This window comes from Dermacentor andersoni, chromosome 2 (genome assembly GCF_023375885.2).
Source record: "Dermacentor andersoni chromosome 2, qqDerAnde1_hic_scaffold, whole genome shotgun sequence".
Taxonomy (NCBI): domain Eukaryota; kingdom Metazoa; phylum Arthropoda; class Arachnida; order Ixodida; family Ixodidae; genus Dermacentor; species Dermacentor andersoni.
Genome location: NC_092815.1, coordinates 87,377,604 through 87,393,788, shown reverse-complemented (window position 1 = coordinate 87,393,788; position 16,185 = coordinate 87,377,604). Strand labels below are relative to the sequence as shown.

The 16,185-nt window shown below is 45.5% G+C and overlaps 1 protein-coding gene across 3 annotated transcripts in view; it reads left to right on the top strand.

Moving 5' to 3' along the window:
- bol (boule homolog, RNA binding protein) overlaps positions 1-16,185 on the top strand; it is an 84,435-nt gene that overhangs the window by 32,763 nt on the left and 35,487 nt on the right. For all 3 annotated transcript variants that reach the window (XM_050188560.3, XM_050188559.3, XM_050188561.3), the window contains exons 4-6: positions 4,771-4,825; positions 10,327-10,386; positions 10,488-10,506. In XM_050188560.3, coding sequence (XP_050044517.1) covers positions 4,771-4,825; positions 10,327-10,386; positions 10,488-10,506 — 134 coding nt within the window. The remainder of the gene's footprint in view (positions 1-4,770; positions 4,826-10,326; positions 10,387-10,487; positions 10,507-16,185) is intronic.

Here is a 16,185-nt window from a genome sequence, read left to right as displayed (position 1 = left end):
AGTCCGATGTCTAGCGTTATTGATTGGACCCTTTACGACGCCATGGTAGTGTGCGTGTGGACTTGTCGGGTTGGCGATCTGTGGCTGTGGCGGGAACGATGGACAGCTCGGCTGCAGTGTTGATGAGGAGGCAGGTGCCGGTGATGCGGTCGACTACGAAGAATAGGCGGCTTGTGCGAGGGCCTCCATCGCATGCCGCCGCTAGCGACTGGCCGGTGCATATCTCGTCCGCAAACAGGACTGGGTGCAGCAACTGGTCGTTCGCGATAGTGATAGTGGTACCAGCACAACTGGTGGAGCGAGTCCCTAGGTGCACTGCGAAACAGAAGGCGAATGGTTACACCAAAATACAAGATGGCAACGACAAAATTTTCCTGCAGAAAAAAAAAAATGCAGTGGGCATGGATTTAAAATTTTATTTAACACGAACTTTATTTAACCAAAGATTTGTTGGTGCTGTTTAACCGCAGCTTGGCCATGCTCGCATCTCAGCTGGCGGATCTGCAAATATCAGCATGTTCTCTTCTTCGTGTGAAATTATTGCAAAGGGAGGGTAAAGTGGCAACAACGGTAACAAAACATTGCTGCTTGGGAGCATCGGCGGTTCCTTCTGAAGGGCCAATTGCTACAGATTCGAAGCGAGCCGAAAAAAAAAAAAAAAAAAAGCCTAGTGACGATACTGGTGGCGAGCGATCAGCGGTTGTGAGCGTGGCCGCTACCACTCCTATGTCGCTGAGTGCCCACGTCACTGTTATGCAGGGATATTCTTCGCACTGTGTAATAGGCAAATAACGCCTTTTGCCAGCAAGACCACTGTTGGCCGGTCGTCCGCAAACTCCAAACGGCGTGCGAGTTGCCGTGTCACTAATGGGGACGCGCATAAAAAAAAAAAAAAAGAAAGAGCCATGGAAACTTCTTTTCGGGAGCTGGATGTGACAAGCCAGTGTTGCCTGGATGTGGTGCATGATGAGGCATTGCCTCCTTTACTAGATGCCTGCCCCATGAACAAAAAACCAGCTGCTAGACCCTTTCCCTTTTCTCCTCTCCACTAGGTTTGGTTGCTAGCGCCACATATGGCTGGTAGAACTACTGGGCACTACCTCACGTGGCTTCGGAAATCTTCATCATGCGTGCGCGCTGATCTCAAAGGTCATTAATCTCAACCACAGCTCAGCATATGTTTACAGCTATTTGAGAGCCGGGCGACCAACCTATAAAAAGCACACCCAAAGGATTGTGCCAACCGTGGTTTTACCGTAGTACCGACCGCATAAACACCGTGCACTCAGTCACCAGCCCACAGCACCACCCGCCGCCTGTGGTGATAGTGTCGATTGCGAACGTCGCCTTGCGAGCTTCTTCACAACTGAGGACAGGCTTGTTACGCTGGCAGCTCGAGCCATTCAGCAGGCATCTAGTAAAGGAGGCAATGCATAAGTGTGCGGAGCGGGGAGGGGGCACTTGAAATTGAAGTGAAGTTAGGGGGAGGGGTTTGCACGGGTGGGGGTGCCTGCTCGGAATATAACGGTAGGTGCGCGTTAAAGAACCCTAGGTGGTCCAAATTATTTTGGAGTCCTCCACTATGGCGTGCCTCATAATCAGATCATGGTTTTGGCACGTAAAATAAAACCCTATAATTTTTTTTTTTAGTCAATCTTTTTTGCACTTGTTTCAAGCTTGGTTCCACCTCTCAAACATTAAAATAGGGTCCTACAAACATAGATGACTGTGTTTCAACCTTTTTAATTAAAGTGGCTGCCAAAAATTTTTATTAATTCATTGAAGAACCTTGCATTGAAAGTGATTAATCGATTAAAGTCTAAAATGATGAATGATTAACCGTTAATTGAATAAAAAATGTTGATCAACCATCCCTATCGTGGACAGTGAAGGTGCACTTACAGTGCCGTGCTTATTGCTCGACAACAAGCACAATGAGTAACAACCAGGACAAGGTCAAATGCGTCTTGAGTTCGCGGGCATTTGATGTTGTATAATAAGGTACAGGCTGGCAACAACAGACTGCTAGTGGTAATCACTCAATTTTCCTAGTTAGCATAAGCGAACTACATAATCGTTTAGTATAACGGCTTACTAGGCTTAAATATTTTTACCATTGACAATCTAATTGCAATATTCCAACATGTAAAAATAACCAAACCTGATAAGTGCATGTGCTTATCCTTATTTGATTCTATATTTGAAGCTAAGCATTCTATTTGTATTCAAGAATTTGGTATTCACACACCCCTAAGCAATGTTTCGACGCTGTGGTCTAAACATAACAAGGGCGCTACATAGTGGCACAATCATCTAAGGAGTTTTAAAAGGGCACGAAAGGCAAATACCAAGTCGATGTGGACTGTTTAACCCTTTCGCTGTCACGGATGTACCGGTACGTCATCGCGCTTCCCCCGCACAGTGTCACTGGCGGACCGGTACGTTCTCTATCGTGCGTTCAAAATTTCGCGCCTGAGCGCAAAGCTGGCGCTCCTGAATTGGCCACGCCGTCTGTTGACTCTTTCTACAAGTTCGTATATTCGCCCCGACCTGTGTTAACCCATGTATTGAAGAGTACGGTGCAACTGCCACTCCCCACTTTCTCTTTGCTGAGTGGCGCGGTGGCTCCCCGTTCGCTGGATCATGCGTCGCGCGCGTGTGGTTATGGGTTCAAGGGTTGTTCTGCCATCTCCGCTGGTTTGAAGGTTATTATTTTTCTTCTGTTGGTGTGTCTGCTACGGCGCGTCAAGTTGAGGCGCACGTGCCGTTGCCTCTCCGAAAAAAGTGACTCGATTGCTGCTTTCGCTCTCTCGCCGCGCCCTCGCTTCCAACTTGCAGCAGTAAACGTAAAGCCCTTTGAACTTTGTTTAGCCTTTTTCCATCTCCCTCTGTCTTCTTGATCAGGCAACGTCCCCTTTCTCTCCGTTGTGCGGGCGACTGAAAGCGCATCCTCCCTGCGCGCGGTTACTTTCGTATGGCTGAGCGGCGCGGGACCTTCGTCTGCTCATTGGAGCGGTGGCTCAATTCCGATTCAGAATACGAGCCGAGTTCGGATTCGGACTCGGACAGAGTAGCATGCGAGGAAGAGGGTTCCGCATCGTCAGATTCGGATGTTTACGGGTTTTATAGTCAGGCTGATGATGATGATGATGATGTTCACTAACAGCAGCTGCAGAACACTGAAATGTGCCTATTGCATTGACTATGTTATTTGTATACCAATCATAATCAAAAATAAATTGCTATGTTCATTCCCTGTTATGCTCGTTCCCTGAAACCAAGCCGACACTGGGGGTGCGTCACGGCCAGAAAGGTCCGACAGCGAAAGGGTTAAATACCATTCCAGAAACCTCGCAATGCATCTTTCGTGCCAAGAAGAGCCTGTTTTTGAGAAAATTGCATCTGAAGGGGCTGAATACCTTTATCGCAATTCGAATCTTCCGTCACCCAACCGGGGAGTAGTGACGTTGCATACGCCATCACGGCCCTTTGCTGCCATCGTTGAGTAAAACAGCACCTGACAGACGACAGTATAGTTTTTTACAGCGAAGCTGTTTATGCAGACCCTACGTCGTTTTTGTCAGACTTCGCTGAAAGGGGGCCACATGACCTAGCGGGAGAGGAACAGAAGAGCTCAACAGGGGGAAAGGTGTTGGAGTGACCTCTTTACCCTGTGAGAATGCTATCTCATACGGGAATCTTGTACAGTTGTCACACAGTGAATTTTCGGCGATTGAGCCGAAAGAAATGCATCGAATTTATCTGATTCATTCCACCCATCCCCGAAAGAAACAAATGCTACTTCTTGCATCGGCACTTCTTGCAGGCGCAAGAAGTGCCGATGCCCACAGTACCTGGGATCCGCATAATTTTTCTTTAAAGGGCCCCTCACCAGGTCTAGCCATTTTGAGCTGACAAGCGCAGTGCATACAATGTGCACTAACAATCATGTCTGCTAAGTATTACATCCCTACGTGCTGCGGGAAGAGCTTAAATTAGAAACCAAATACCGTTTGCGCTTCTCCTCGCGGGCCCCGCCTTGCCAGCCGGTGAGTCGACATCAACCACACAAGTGCACCTGGCGAAATGCGAAAGCATCCGTGTACTTAGATTTAGGTGCACGTTAAAGAAACCCAGGTGGTCCAAATTTCTGAAGCCCCTCACTACGGCGTGTCTCATAATCAGAGTATGGTTTTGGCATTTAAAACCGCATAAGTTAATTTTTTATTTTCTAATAATATAACGTACAAACCGAATGTCAGTGTGTTCTTGTTTTAATTCGTACCGTAGCAAGAGAGATGGACTTGTTTCGTCTGCTTGTTTTCCTGTCACGCAATCACGCGCGCTGAGAACGAAACTAATTTTCTACCCTGTTTCAGTGCTGCAATCATGCTCTTTCATCCTCTTGTGCCTGCTTCAGTACTCGTGACTGTGGCACTGACTTGCAACGCTAATCAGGTGTTCACGTGCAGAGTGCACCAAATCGTCCACTGCGCCAAACACGACACACGCAAGGGCTTGCGCACAAGATCATCCCCAGAAGTGCACCACTCGGCAAAAATGCATAGAGGGGGGGAACCTGCCTCTGTTCCACTTTGTGAAAGTGGATGTACGGTGAAGCTGTTGCCGACGTTAGACAAGTACCAAGCAGTGATTGTGCAGATGCCACACTGTTTCTCTACATAAGTATCACGTGTGGTACCTAATCTGTCTTGTCTTAGATGTGGGTGTTTGTTTTTCAAACATGAGCTGCACATTCTCTCTTCGTAGGTATGGATTCGTGACATTTGACACGGAAGAGGATGCCCAGAGGGCACAGGCATCAGTGAGTCACGCTTTACCTTTCTTGCCTTCCTCTTAATTTATAAGGTTTTTCAGGGCTTGTATTTTGAGTTACACAAAAGACGGCATTAAAAAAAAATGATACTAAAGGGTTATGCTAAATCTGTTTAGACCATCAAAATATTCTTTCAGGACTGTATTTTCATTTATTTGATGGAAACAAGATTAAGAAGGTAAGGACTAGGTTTCCACATTTTAATTTTGTAATATGTCTAAGCAATTTTCGAGCAAGAAAAGTTATGCATTGCTATGTCTCATCGTTATGGAATAGGTGATGGGAAGTTCAAATAATTGAGCAGGCATGAAAGATTAATAGTAATTGCGTCCTTTTGTATTGTGGACAATCTCTGTTTCGATATCAAATAATTAGTGTTCCATGGCATTGCGGGCTAGCTGGTATACACTGCAACTTATACAGGTTATTTTGACTGACTTGGGCCGAGTATAAAAAAAAAACATAGGCGCGATGCGTGTGGAATTGCTGCAGTGTTGTTCTGAGCCATATGGAGCCTGTCATATTTGCTGCAGTATTGTTCTGAGCCTGTCATGGAGCCTGTCATATTAGCAAAGATTGCTTAATGAACTTTTTAAATATTAACTCTAGCAAAAGATCTTCAGTACAAAGGTTGCAGCGCTTGTTCAGAGACATTGGATTATTTCATCTATGCGAAGATAACTGCCCTGTTTATTTTTCAGCCTTTCTAAAAGTACATGAAATTTTTTTTAAATGCCACCTGACAGCCTGCCTGCTAACGTGCCGCGCGTTTAGTGCCTTGAAATGTAAGTTGGAATGAATGAGTAATGGCTGCTCCATGCACAGAGATCGATTGAACAGGCTGTCAGTGACTGCGCTGGACAAAGTGACAAAAGGGGTTACTCTTCTAAGGTACGGGAATCGTTACCCTGCACCTCCACCACTTGTAACCACACCGCCTATTAGTCGCCAGCGTTTGGGACCCACCGTTTAAGCAGGGCACAGACTCTTTATACATGAGCGGTGTTCCCTGAGCAAAAGCGCCGGAGAGATTAACCCACTAGAAAGTGCTGGAGAGGATGGCCCCACTATAGTGTCCCTCTTCACTACATAACAAATTCTTCAACGAAAAAGTAGCTGCGACGTGTGAATGTGGTATGGGACTGGAGGCAGCATTTGATGCAGCGCAGGCATTTTTTCTTTCCTTTTCGAACGAGTGAAGAAAGACTGTGGAGGGGGCGATGCTTTGCCCAAGTTAGTTCAACAACCTGTATACAACTGTCAGTGCAACTAAAAACAGTAGACGGAACTTGGGGGAAGTGGGCATCACTGGCAGTAGCAGATGGTTTCTACTGCATACCTGCCAAGTCTCTTTGATTATCTGGGGGACTCCTGGATTTTGGCCATTTCTTCCTGTTGTACGGTTAACAGAAAATCTCCCAGAAGTTGCAGTATTTCGTTAACATTTACAAGACTTTAGTGCCACTGCTTATGCTGACGGGGTTGGTGGGTGCCCTAGTGACCCTAGTCTCATTCAGTTGGCGAGCGAAGGCCACATTATGCAACTAGCAACCCTAGACTCTCCATCATTATCTTTGGCGTTGTGTAGGCCTACTGTCATTCTTGGCTTTAAGCAAGCAACATGAGCACAAAAGTATCTTCAAGCATTCTTAAAGCAGTACACAACCGAAGTGATGCTGGGTATTTTGCCGATACCACACAGCAATTCAAAGTGCGAGCAGTAATTTAGCACTGTGAAAAAGACTAGCACAGTTCCACTTGGCCATGTGTGGTAAGAACGCTGGGAAACATCCTCCTTGCAAAATCTCAGAGGAATGGAATTTGTTAGCATCAAACATACTCTGAAAAATTTTGGAAGAGCAAAAGCAGCAGCAGCGAAGTGATTAAAAAAGTGATTTGGTTACTCCGAATTCAACAGGTGTGCTACTGGCTTTTATGTCCACCTCTACTTGTAAGCGCTGACTGTTGCCTAGTTGTTTTAATGTAAGAAGCTGATGACTTAGGATACCCCTTATGTGTTTTCTAGTGAAGCTAATGGTTTTTTCTCTTTTCCCACTTGTGTTCGCAAGCTTTCTGTGGATGATATAGAGTTTTGTAAGTATTGAAACATCAGTATAAGTACCTGTATGGTTCCAGATGGAATAAGGCGTGCTGTTTTTGCTACCAATGTAGGTTTAATGCAGTAGCATAATTTTTGGATTATAGGTCGCGTTTGTTTTCTTTCTTAAAATTTTCGTCAGTGCGTCTTATGCAACGGGGCGACTTATACAATAAAACCTTTTTATAACACAGTTGGAAGCGCAGCCAAAATTACTTTGTTATATCCATTACTGGATGTACTGCAATATGAACCTTATCTGGATTTCAAGGGGAAATTCACTTACTTTGTTATATCCATTGTTTTGTTATATCCTGTTTCATTATATCGAGCTTTGGCTGTACACACACAAAACCATACTTTCTGGTATAACCAATGTGGATATTTTTAAATGCGAAAGCGTGAAACGGCCCATTGAGCAAAAAAGCTGGCTTCTGTTTTCTACAGCAGCGAAAGCGTCAAATGGCCCATTGAGCGAAAAAAAGCTGGCTTCTGTTGTCTATAGCAGCGAAACGGCACCTACAGTCCCATTGGTTGCAATGCCACGTCACGAGCGCAACTCGACAGTGTAGACCGGGTGAAAGAGGACACCTGCCAGGTGTTGCTTGAGGGGAGAGGGCATCGCTGCGACACCATGTCACCCTCTGTCCCGAACGTTGGTGCACGGTGCTCGAGCCAGCACCGCAGGCTGCTGCCGCTTGGTGGTTCGGGCAGCACATACCACTTTAGTACATTACTCTCGGGGCAAAACTCTGACCGCTCAGCGGCGTTCAATTGGACATTAATGCTTTCGCATTCACAACTCGTAAGAAATGCTTAGATGTCCTTGGATTTTTCTTTTTTTCATCCTTTCTTTCCTTTTTATCTCACTTTCTCTCTCTCCTTTGAGTACAAGAAACTGTGCGCAGCAACATTCTGAAAAAAAAATCAAAAATCAAATCTTGTATTAACAGTGGAGTGACCGTGGCGACAGATGTTTGCTCCTAGGGCTCGCGGCATAGGCCGTGCGGTGGCAGCCAGTTTGGCCCTGCTGATACGACTACTTCCGTGATTAAAGGTCATACATACTAATTAACTGTTGTAGTTTAGTTTTGCTTAAAGAAAATGTTAAACGTACGAAACTAATGCAATAAACAATACCAGTGTCTCATGGCCACTTTTGATCGCGATCGAGCCCAATCAGGATTAGATTTCTCGGTTGCAATTGGCTCCTTTGCCCAAGCTGCTGGAGTGAGCCAATTGTGGTTTAAAATTTCTCTCTGGATCGGGCTTCACCAGTCTAAAGTGGTCTTGTGATACCAGGATCAGAAAAAGGTGCCACAATTTTCTCTCTTTCTCTTGTTGTTCAAGATATACCCATCACAAAAGGCACCACTTTAGTATCAACAATATCAGTGGCGCACGAGAGAAGTCTCAGTACTTCCAGCTGCCACTTCGCTTTTGTATGTGTATGTTCAGGTTCAGGCAGGCATGTTGTGATCATTTGCATGTTCATCCTGAGCACACCACGCCACAGAGGCAATGCCGACAACGGTGACCCTGCGATGCTGCCGAACAAAGTGGTTGAACTTTTTGACTGTGTCAGAGGATAAGGCCTTCAATGGATTCAAGTAAAATGCCATAAATGAGGAATGTTGGTTGAAGTTTTCTTCTGTGATAACTTGCGGCTTGTAAAGATTTTGCTTATGGAATTTTAATGCCCTAAATGAGTAAGTATGTCATTTTGTGATGAGTGTACAAGCGTGCAAAATTGTTTCATCATGCCGACTGAGTTAGAATATGTGTTATACAAGTGGTGCAACTTATACACCATTTTTTTCTTCGTAACTCTCGTAGAGGGGGTTGGGATAGGGGGAGGGGGTGCGACTTATGGTCAGGAAAATACGGTACTTTACGTAGCACATTTACTCGGACATCAATGCACTACTGTCATGGCCACTAGATATGATGTTCCCTCGCATTGCTGCTGGCAATATTTTTCTTCTTTCTCTACAAAACTTAAGCTTGTCTGTTTTGGTATTCCCTGAGGCTTAGTTTTTTTTTCTGCTTATTATGCAAATAGGGGCATTGCCACCTCACTGCAACCACCAACCACACCTCAGTTGTCAATGTTTTGTGATTTTATTTTCCTGTAATGCAGATGTTTATTTAGCAGCCATGATAACAGCATTAAATGGGCAATGGTTTGTTGAGCCTGTACAGCCAAGGCCACATAAATAATCTAGACATAAACGTTTGTGCTGTATACCATGCATCATGCTGTCTCGGATCCTGTGGTGCCAGCAGTGCAATTTGATATGCAAGGCATAATGCTTGACAATCTCTTGTGGTGTTTGCATATTTTAAGAAATGTCTATCCACTTTTTAAGGCATATGAGCATGCAAGTGGCAAACATAGGTGATAAAGCCATTTAAGGGATCCTGAAACAAACACTTTTTGAACAGAGCAAGAAAACATTGCCGATCTGTCATAGAGGCTGCTGTGAACCTGTGACCCAAATATTACTGCACTGCATGCAGCAGAGAATTGACGATCTTTTGTCAAGAACAGTGAATAATAGCTTGCTCTCACTTCGGGAATGCTGTTCTGCAGCATCATCGAAAGCAGCTGGCCCCCCAACACAATTGGCTGATTTTGTGATCACAAGAGCATCAGCAATAATACATAACTGGTAATCTTTAGCTAAATAAATGAAAAATATATATGTCTGCAATCTCAAAAAGACAGAAAAATAATTTTACCTTTGCACTGCGCTTAGCTGCGTCAGCTGTTGTGTGTGGTCTCATAGATGGCAATGGCGGGCTGCATAGCGTAGTCTATACAGGGCACTGAGACAAGCCCTTTCGCTATCGTGACACTAGACTTTTGGCCCCTTTGGCCTCTTGGAGACGAAAAGAGAGAAAGTCTGATATTGGTGCAATAACTCGACTTAAGCTTCACCAGATCGTGTCCTTTAATAGCGAGGCCATTTTATGATTGGTTAGAAAAGTGTTTGAGGGCCCCTTTAAGTTATGAGTAATGTCATTCATCTATTCAACTAGCAGCAACTTGGGTGAAGCTTTTTGTAATGTTTTGTATTAGATAACTCAGTCCTGGAAGAGCATGCTTTTAGTTCAGGTTCGCTTTAGCTCTACTCCTCTTGACATTAACTATCAGCTTTCCACTGTGCACTACCAAAGAAAGAAAACTCTCTAGGAGTTCTTATTGAAATTGCACTTTCTGTGATACCTCTTCAGAAAAGCTTCAAAATGCTTCAAGATCTACTCGTATGTGATGCTTGTGAATTTGTACCTCTTCCAGTTTATGCCTTTGTTCTTGTATGTTGTTCAGAAGTTTCACTTTGTGTGTGAAAGGCTGATGCAGGTATGGCATTATTCTCGTGTGTTCTAGGGAAATAACATTATGCTTAGGGACCGCAGACTGAACATTGCCCCAGCAATAAAAAAGCAGGTATTGTCCTCTCCTTTTTACTTACTGTATATGGAATCTGGTACTTGGTATCGTGCCTCACATTATTTCTTATCCTTCTTTTTTTTTCTGTTCTGTTCTAGCCATTTTCCAGGGCATATGGTGAGTTGCTTTTGGGCCGTAGCATTGCTCAGTACAAGTGCGCAGCTTGTAACTGTTGCTTTGAGCCGCTTTTATTACTGTACTCTGAGAAGACAGCTTTATAAAGTAGTCTGAGAAGCTAAGAGTAGATCGTAAATGATGATGCTAGATACAGTAAACTCTCGTTACAAAGAAATCATTTCATTCAAATTACCACTTCAACTATTTTCTTATTGAACCCGTTGGTCATCGTATTAAACTAAGTACTGAAGTAGAACTATGCTTTCATTTCTTATGAAGTTTAGCTTTTCTTCCCGCATGGCGGCGATTTGTAAACTAGCTCCAAAAACGCGTGTATGCTTGTCGGAGTTGAAAATAACCGCCTGTGCAAGCAGTGCGCGTGTTCAGGAACATTGCAGATATCGTGATTGCACTGCTTCTGCGGCTGATTTTATCGATGACTTCAGCAGTAGCGAGACGGAGGAGGCTGCCTTTGATACTTTGATATTCGGAGCGACAACAGAAATCGGCCTGGAACTTGAGGATGCACCGCTAGTTCGTGCTCCTCCCCCAACTGAAGCCATTCAGCACTAGCCAGCTAACATTGAGACATACCAAAACTGCAAGAAATATTACGATGGCAAAATTCAGCAGAAAACGAAAGTTTACTGCAAGGCTTGCAACATTCTCATATGTTTCTCCTATGCTTTGCAGCCTGCCGCCCCAACTATTGAGCTTCCAGTTAAATTTTCGTAGCACAAGTAGTTTTCAAAGAAAAATTTATTTGTTTGCAGATAATTGCTACTAGATAGTTAAACATTTTGTAGGCTTCAAAAATTGTTTAGCAATATTTTTTTTATATATATACAGGTGTATCTTTGATGTAATAGTTCTCCAGAAACCCACAAGGTGGAGATAAATAATTAATAAAAGGAAAATGAGACATCCACCCAATAGTACCAGTTGCTACAAAGGAAACCCATATGGGCTCCTCAAAAGAAAAGCCTCACATTGAAGAAAAATGTGTCCTGCTAGCCGCCTGGTCAGATGATAGAGCAGCTGTCTTAGAAAGGCGATGGTCTCGGGTTTGAGTCCCAGACCAGTACACATTTTTCTTTAACTGTCTGTGTTAGCAGACGTTTGATGTGTTGCGACACCGTGTACCCGAGCACACGAAGGTTGGACCCTCCGACGTGTAGCCGTGTGCGGCTTAGCCATGTCTGGGGAAAGAAGGATCCTGGAGGCTGAGCCGATGCTGGCTGTTCCGACCTTTAAGGCCCCCCCGGCGGACACAGCACACCTGTTTGGCCTATGCTTCACATAGACGGCTCCTCCAGACTGACCCACCTGGGGGAAATCGGCAGTTGCCTTTTCCTAACCTCCTCTCCATCTTCGTCTTTCTCTCACCTTTCCATCTATCCTGTCTTCTCTTCACTTCTTATTACTGCTGAATTTCCTGGCGGCAAGGGTCAACCGTGTGTAATGTATCCAGTCCTGGGTATATATATATATATATATATATAAGGTTATTGCAGCGATGCATGGCTGGGGTCTGCAGGTATTATTCCCAACCTAGTAGCGTCCCCTTGTTGGGCTTGGTGGTGGGTGGCTACCATCGCCGCCGAATCTTCCAGTGTTTACATGGCAACTGCTCCCCCCCCCCTCCAAGATCATTCTCAAAAACGAGGGCGCACCAAGGCAACATTCCAGTTCCTATTGAAACTGAACCATGACACCTTCTCGAAGTTCCATGTCCTTCACAGTGAAGGCATTAGAAAACTATCACCTTTCTTAGTATCAAAATGCCTATCAAAAATGATCGGATCAGGCTACAAAGCATCAAAGATGACAAACGGAGACCTCCTCCTTAAACTGACAAAGAAAGACCAAGTCGAAAAAAATTGCTGAACCCACAAGTATCAGTGACATGAATGTCACAATCTCCCCGCATTGCTCACTCAACACAAGCAGAGGAGTAATATCGGAAAAGGATTTCTTGAACTTCAATGACGAAGAGCCCCTTCAGGGATTCCAGGAGCAAAACGTAATCAAGGTACAAAGGATCACACTTCGACGAAACGACCAACAGATCCCCACAAAACATGTAGTACTCACATTTGATTCTAGTAATGTGCACAGTTAACTCAATGCAAGCTCCCTGAAAATCGTCTGACCATACACACCAAACCCGAGGTGCTGCTTCTAGTGCCAGAGGTTTGGACATGCATCACAATCATGCAGAGGAAAGGAAACGTGCAAAGTGTAGTGCCAATGACCATCCATCTGACAAACGCAATGCTCCTGCACAATGTTTCAATTGCAAGGACGATCATTCAGCTTACTCACAGAGCTGCCCTTGCTGGAAAAGAGAAAAATAAATCATCGCAATAACTGTTAGGAAAAAGATCTCATTCTATCAAGCGAGGAAAAGGCTAGAGCACTTACCTCGAGTAAGCTATGCCAGTGTGACGCGGCAGGGGGCAGCCACACCAGTTTCAGGAGTCTACAGGGTCCACGTCCGGTACTCCTGTAGAAACTCCAACCGCCCCCTTGGTGGCTGCAGCCAGTGCTGCTCCATCATCGTCGAAGACAGGCCGGCAGACTGCAGTGCCGCAGGGCCCGAAGTTGAACTGAACCCCACGGCCCAAGACGCACATCTCGGTGCCTGGCTCTCGATCATCCAGCACCTCGGAAAAGGCGATGGAGGTCAATCCGAAAACCCTGGCGTCATTGATGCCAAAAGGTCCGCACTCCTTAGAGCGCACCAAGAACTTGTAACTGATCTTGATCTTGTAACTGCGCAGAGAAAGGGACAGGTAATTATTAAAGAGACGACAGTTGCGCAAGAGGTTTATTGACGACTGGCTGGTACATCACATAACTCAAGACCCGCCCCCCTGCTTGGGTAGGCTATTTATACTGTACTGGTGCCACTGGAGTGCCCACAAGCGTGGCCCCCTGCTGGTTACAAGATACAACACTTTTCTTCCCTTTATTTGGCTACTGGTACCCGTACCTTCCGGGCACTTGCCGGATCCTAGTGGATCGCCGCAGGGGCACTGGTCCAACTGGCTGCTGTGGGGTAGTTTGTTTGGTTGCTTGGCCCTCTGCTAATGGGGCCGCCGGCTGAGTGGACGTGACTGCTTCTAATGCCCCCTCCCTTGGTAAAATTTCAGGGAGTACCTCGCTTTGAGTACCTGCATTCTCCGAAAGCGTTATTTCGGACCAACGAGCCATTGGTGATTCTACTTTACATCTTAAGTCATCGGCATGGCAATACCTAAGAACCCCACCTACACGTACCAGGAACGTCACTTTTGACACCTTCTTTACAATTTTCCCTAGCCACTAATTCACCCTCTTGTTGCCAACAGTACGGACATATACCTCTTCGCCTTGCGTAAAGTCGTGGCTGTTACCTCTTCTTGCATCTGCCGTGAGCTTATTTTTTTCACTTGTTTTTCCACACTTTCATCCTGCATGGTTTCAGCATGAACAGTCTGGTTCTGACTTTTCGTTCGAGAAACAACTCGCAGGGCGCTGGTTTTGAGAACGAGTATGGCGTCGTCCTGTATGAAAACAAGAAATTTGCAATGCGGTGTTGTAACGACTGCGTCCGGCTGGCTCTTTCATCTTTTAGCTATAATTTCACGATCCCCCACTGCTCCAACCTTTCCACTGCACTGTTTGACTGGGGGTGATACAGCTGCATGAAAAGTGACTTTACACCGTTTTGTTCCAAGAAGTGTTGAAATTCCCTGGATCTAAATTGTGGACCGTTGTCGGTCACGACGGCACTGGGCAGGCCATACGCTGCAAAGCTGCTCCTTACTGCCTCAACCGTGGCTACATGTGGCTGATGTGCCGTGCATTACTCTTACCTCGAGCCATGTTTAGTACACATCTACCATCAGCAGCAATGATCTCCCTTCCACTTGCAAAATCTAAATGAACCCTCTCCCAAGCGTTAGTAGCTATAGGCCATGGTTACACCGGTACTGATTGTGCTGAATTCTGTACACATTGACAGACCTCGCACGCTCGTACCACGTCTTCTAGTTCTGTATCTAGATTTGGCCACCAAATGCAACTACGCGTCAGAATTTTGATTTTCGTCATTCCTGGGTGGCTCTCGTGTAATAAAGACAGAACAGTTATCCTAAAGCTTTCGGGATAACAACCCGACTGTTCCACAACAAACAACCCTGCTCTATCGACAACTCGTGTCGACGATTAAAATATGGTCGGTATTGCTCTTCTTTTTCTTGAGGCCAACCGTGCCACGTCATGTTTACTACCGCCCTCAGAACCTCATTCCTGCTTGTTTCTTCAGCCACTTCCTGGGCTGTAAAGGGAACCTCTGATAGAGGCGAAAAAAAAAAAAAATTCTTGTTCTTCCCCCGTAGTTGTTTCCAACAGAAGCCTCGATAAGCCATCTGCATGGCCCACTTGTTGGCCCTTCTTGTACTTGATGACATACTGATAACAGGCCAAGAAATTTTTCCATCGCTGCACTCTTGCTATCACTACTTGACTGCTGTGTCTCTCTGGATCAAACTGCATCAGCGGCTTATGATCAGTCACTATTTCGAACTGCTGACTGAGCAAGTACTTATGAAACTTTTTAATGCCAAAAATAATGGCTAGAGCTTCATGCTCAATTTGTGCGTAGTTTATTTCGGCCACTGTAAGCGTGCGTGACGTGAATGCGATAGGTCTCCTGCCGCAACCTTTGGTGTGCTCGAGCACCGCTCCAAGGCCGTATGCTGATATGTCACATGTCAAGCGCAGCGGTTTATTTCCATCGTACAAAGCTAGCACTGAACCCTCGCTCAGGAGCAGCTTGCATTTCTGAAAGCTGGTTTCTCTCTTTTGTCCATTCCCACGGACAATCTTTTCTGAGGAGCTTGTAGACCAGTTCCTAGGTGGTCTCTGTTTGGGAAAGGAACCTAGCGTAAAAATTCACCAACCCTAGGAAAGCCTTCAATTCGGAGACATCAGTCGGTGTTGTAGCCCTCAATATGGGTTCTACTTTATCTTTCATAGGATGCATGCCAATGCGTCAATTTTGCGACCAAGGTAGCGGACGCAGTTTTTAAGAAATTGACATTTATCAGCGTTGACACGTATCCCATGCTTCTGTAGTCTCTGCAGCACCTATTCGGTGCTGCGCACACCCACGACGAGCTGGTCTCCGAGTGCCCCAGTTAAAAACGTTCTAAACGAGCAGTTTGTTGCCAACCGCTTCAATTCCATGATGAAGACGTCAACTGCTTCCCGGGGTCTCCATGTGCGTTTATGGAAGTTGTAACGCTCCGTGACTATCGACCGCTTTGGCATGTAATGGTTCAGAAGTGCCTGTTTTATCTCTTGATACGTCTTCTTTTCAGGAGCCTCCGGAAACATAAAGTTCCGCAATGTGGCGTACGCGCTGTCACCCACTATTGTAATAAGAACATCCGTCTTGCTTTGTTCGTCCAGCTTATTCACTCTTGCAAAAGCCTCGAACCGCTCGAAGTAGATGGCCATGTTACCTGCCGTGGTACAGAATTCCGTCGGGCGCACGACCAACGGTTGGTGGCTAGAAGACGGTGGCAGATCGTTGTCCATGGTGTCTACTGCTGCTTGCTGCTTAAATCAGGGCCGGCCGTTCATCCCATCCTCGTCGCCATTATTAGAGATGACAGTTGCGCAAGATGT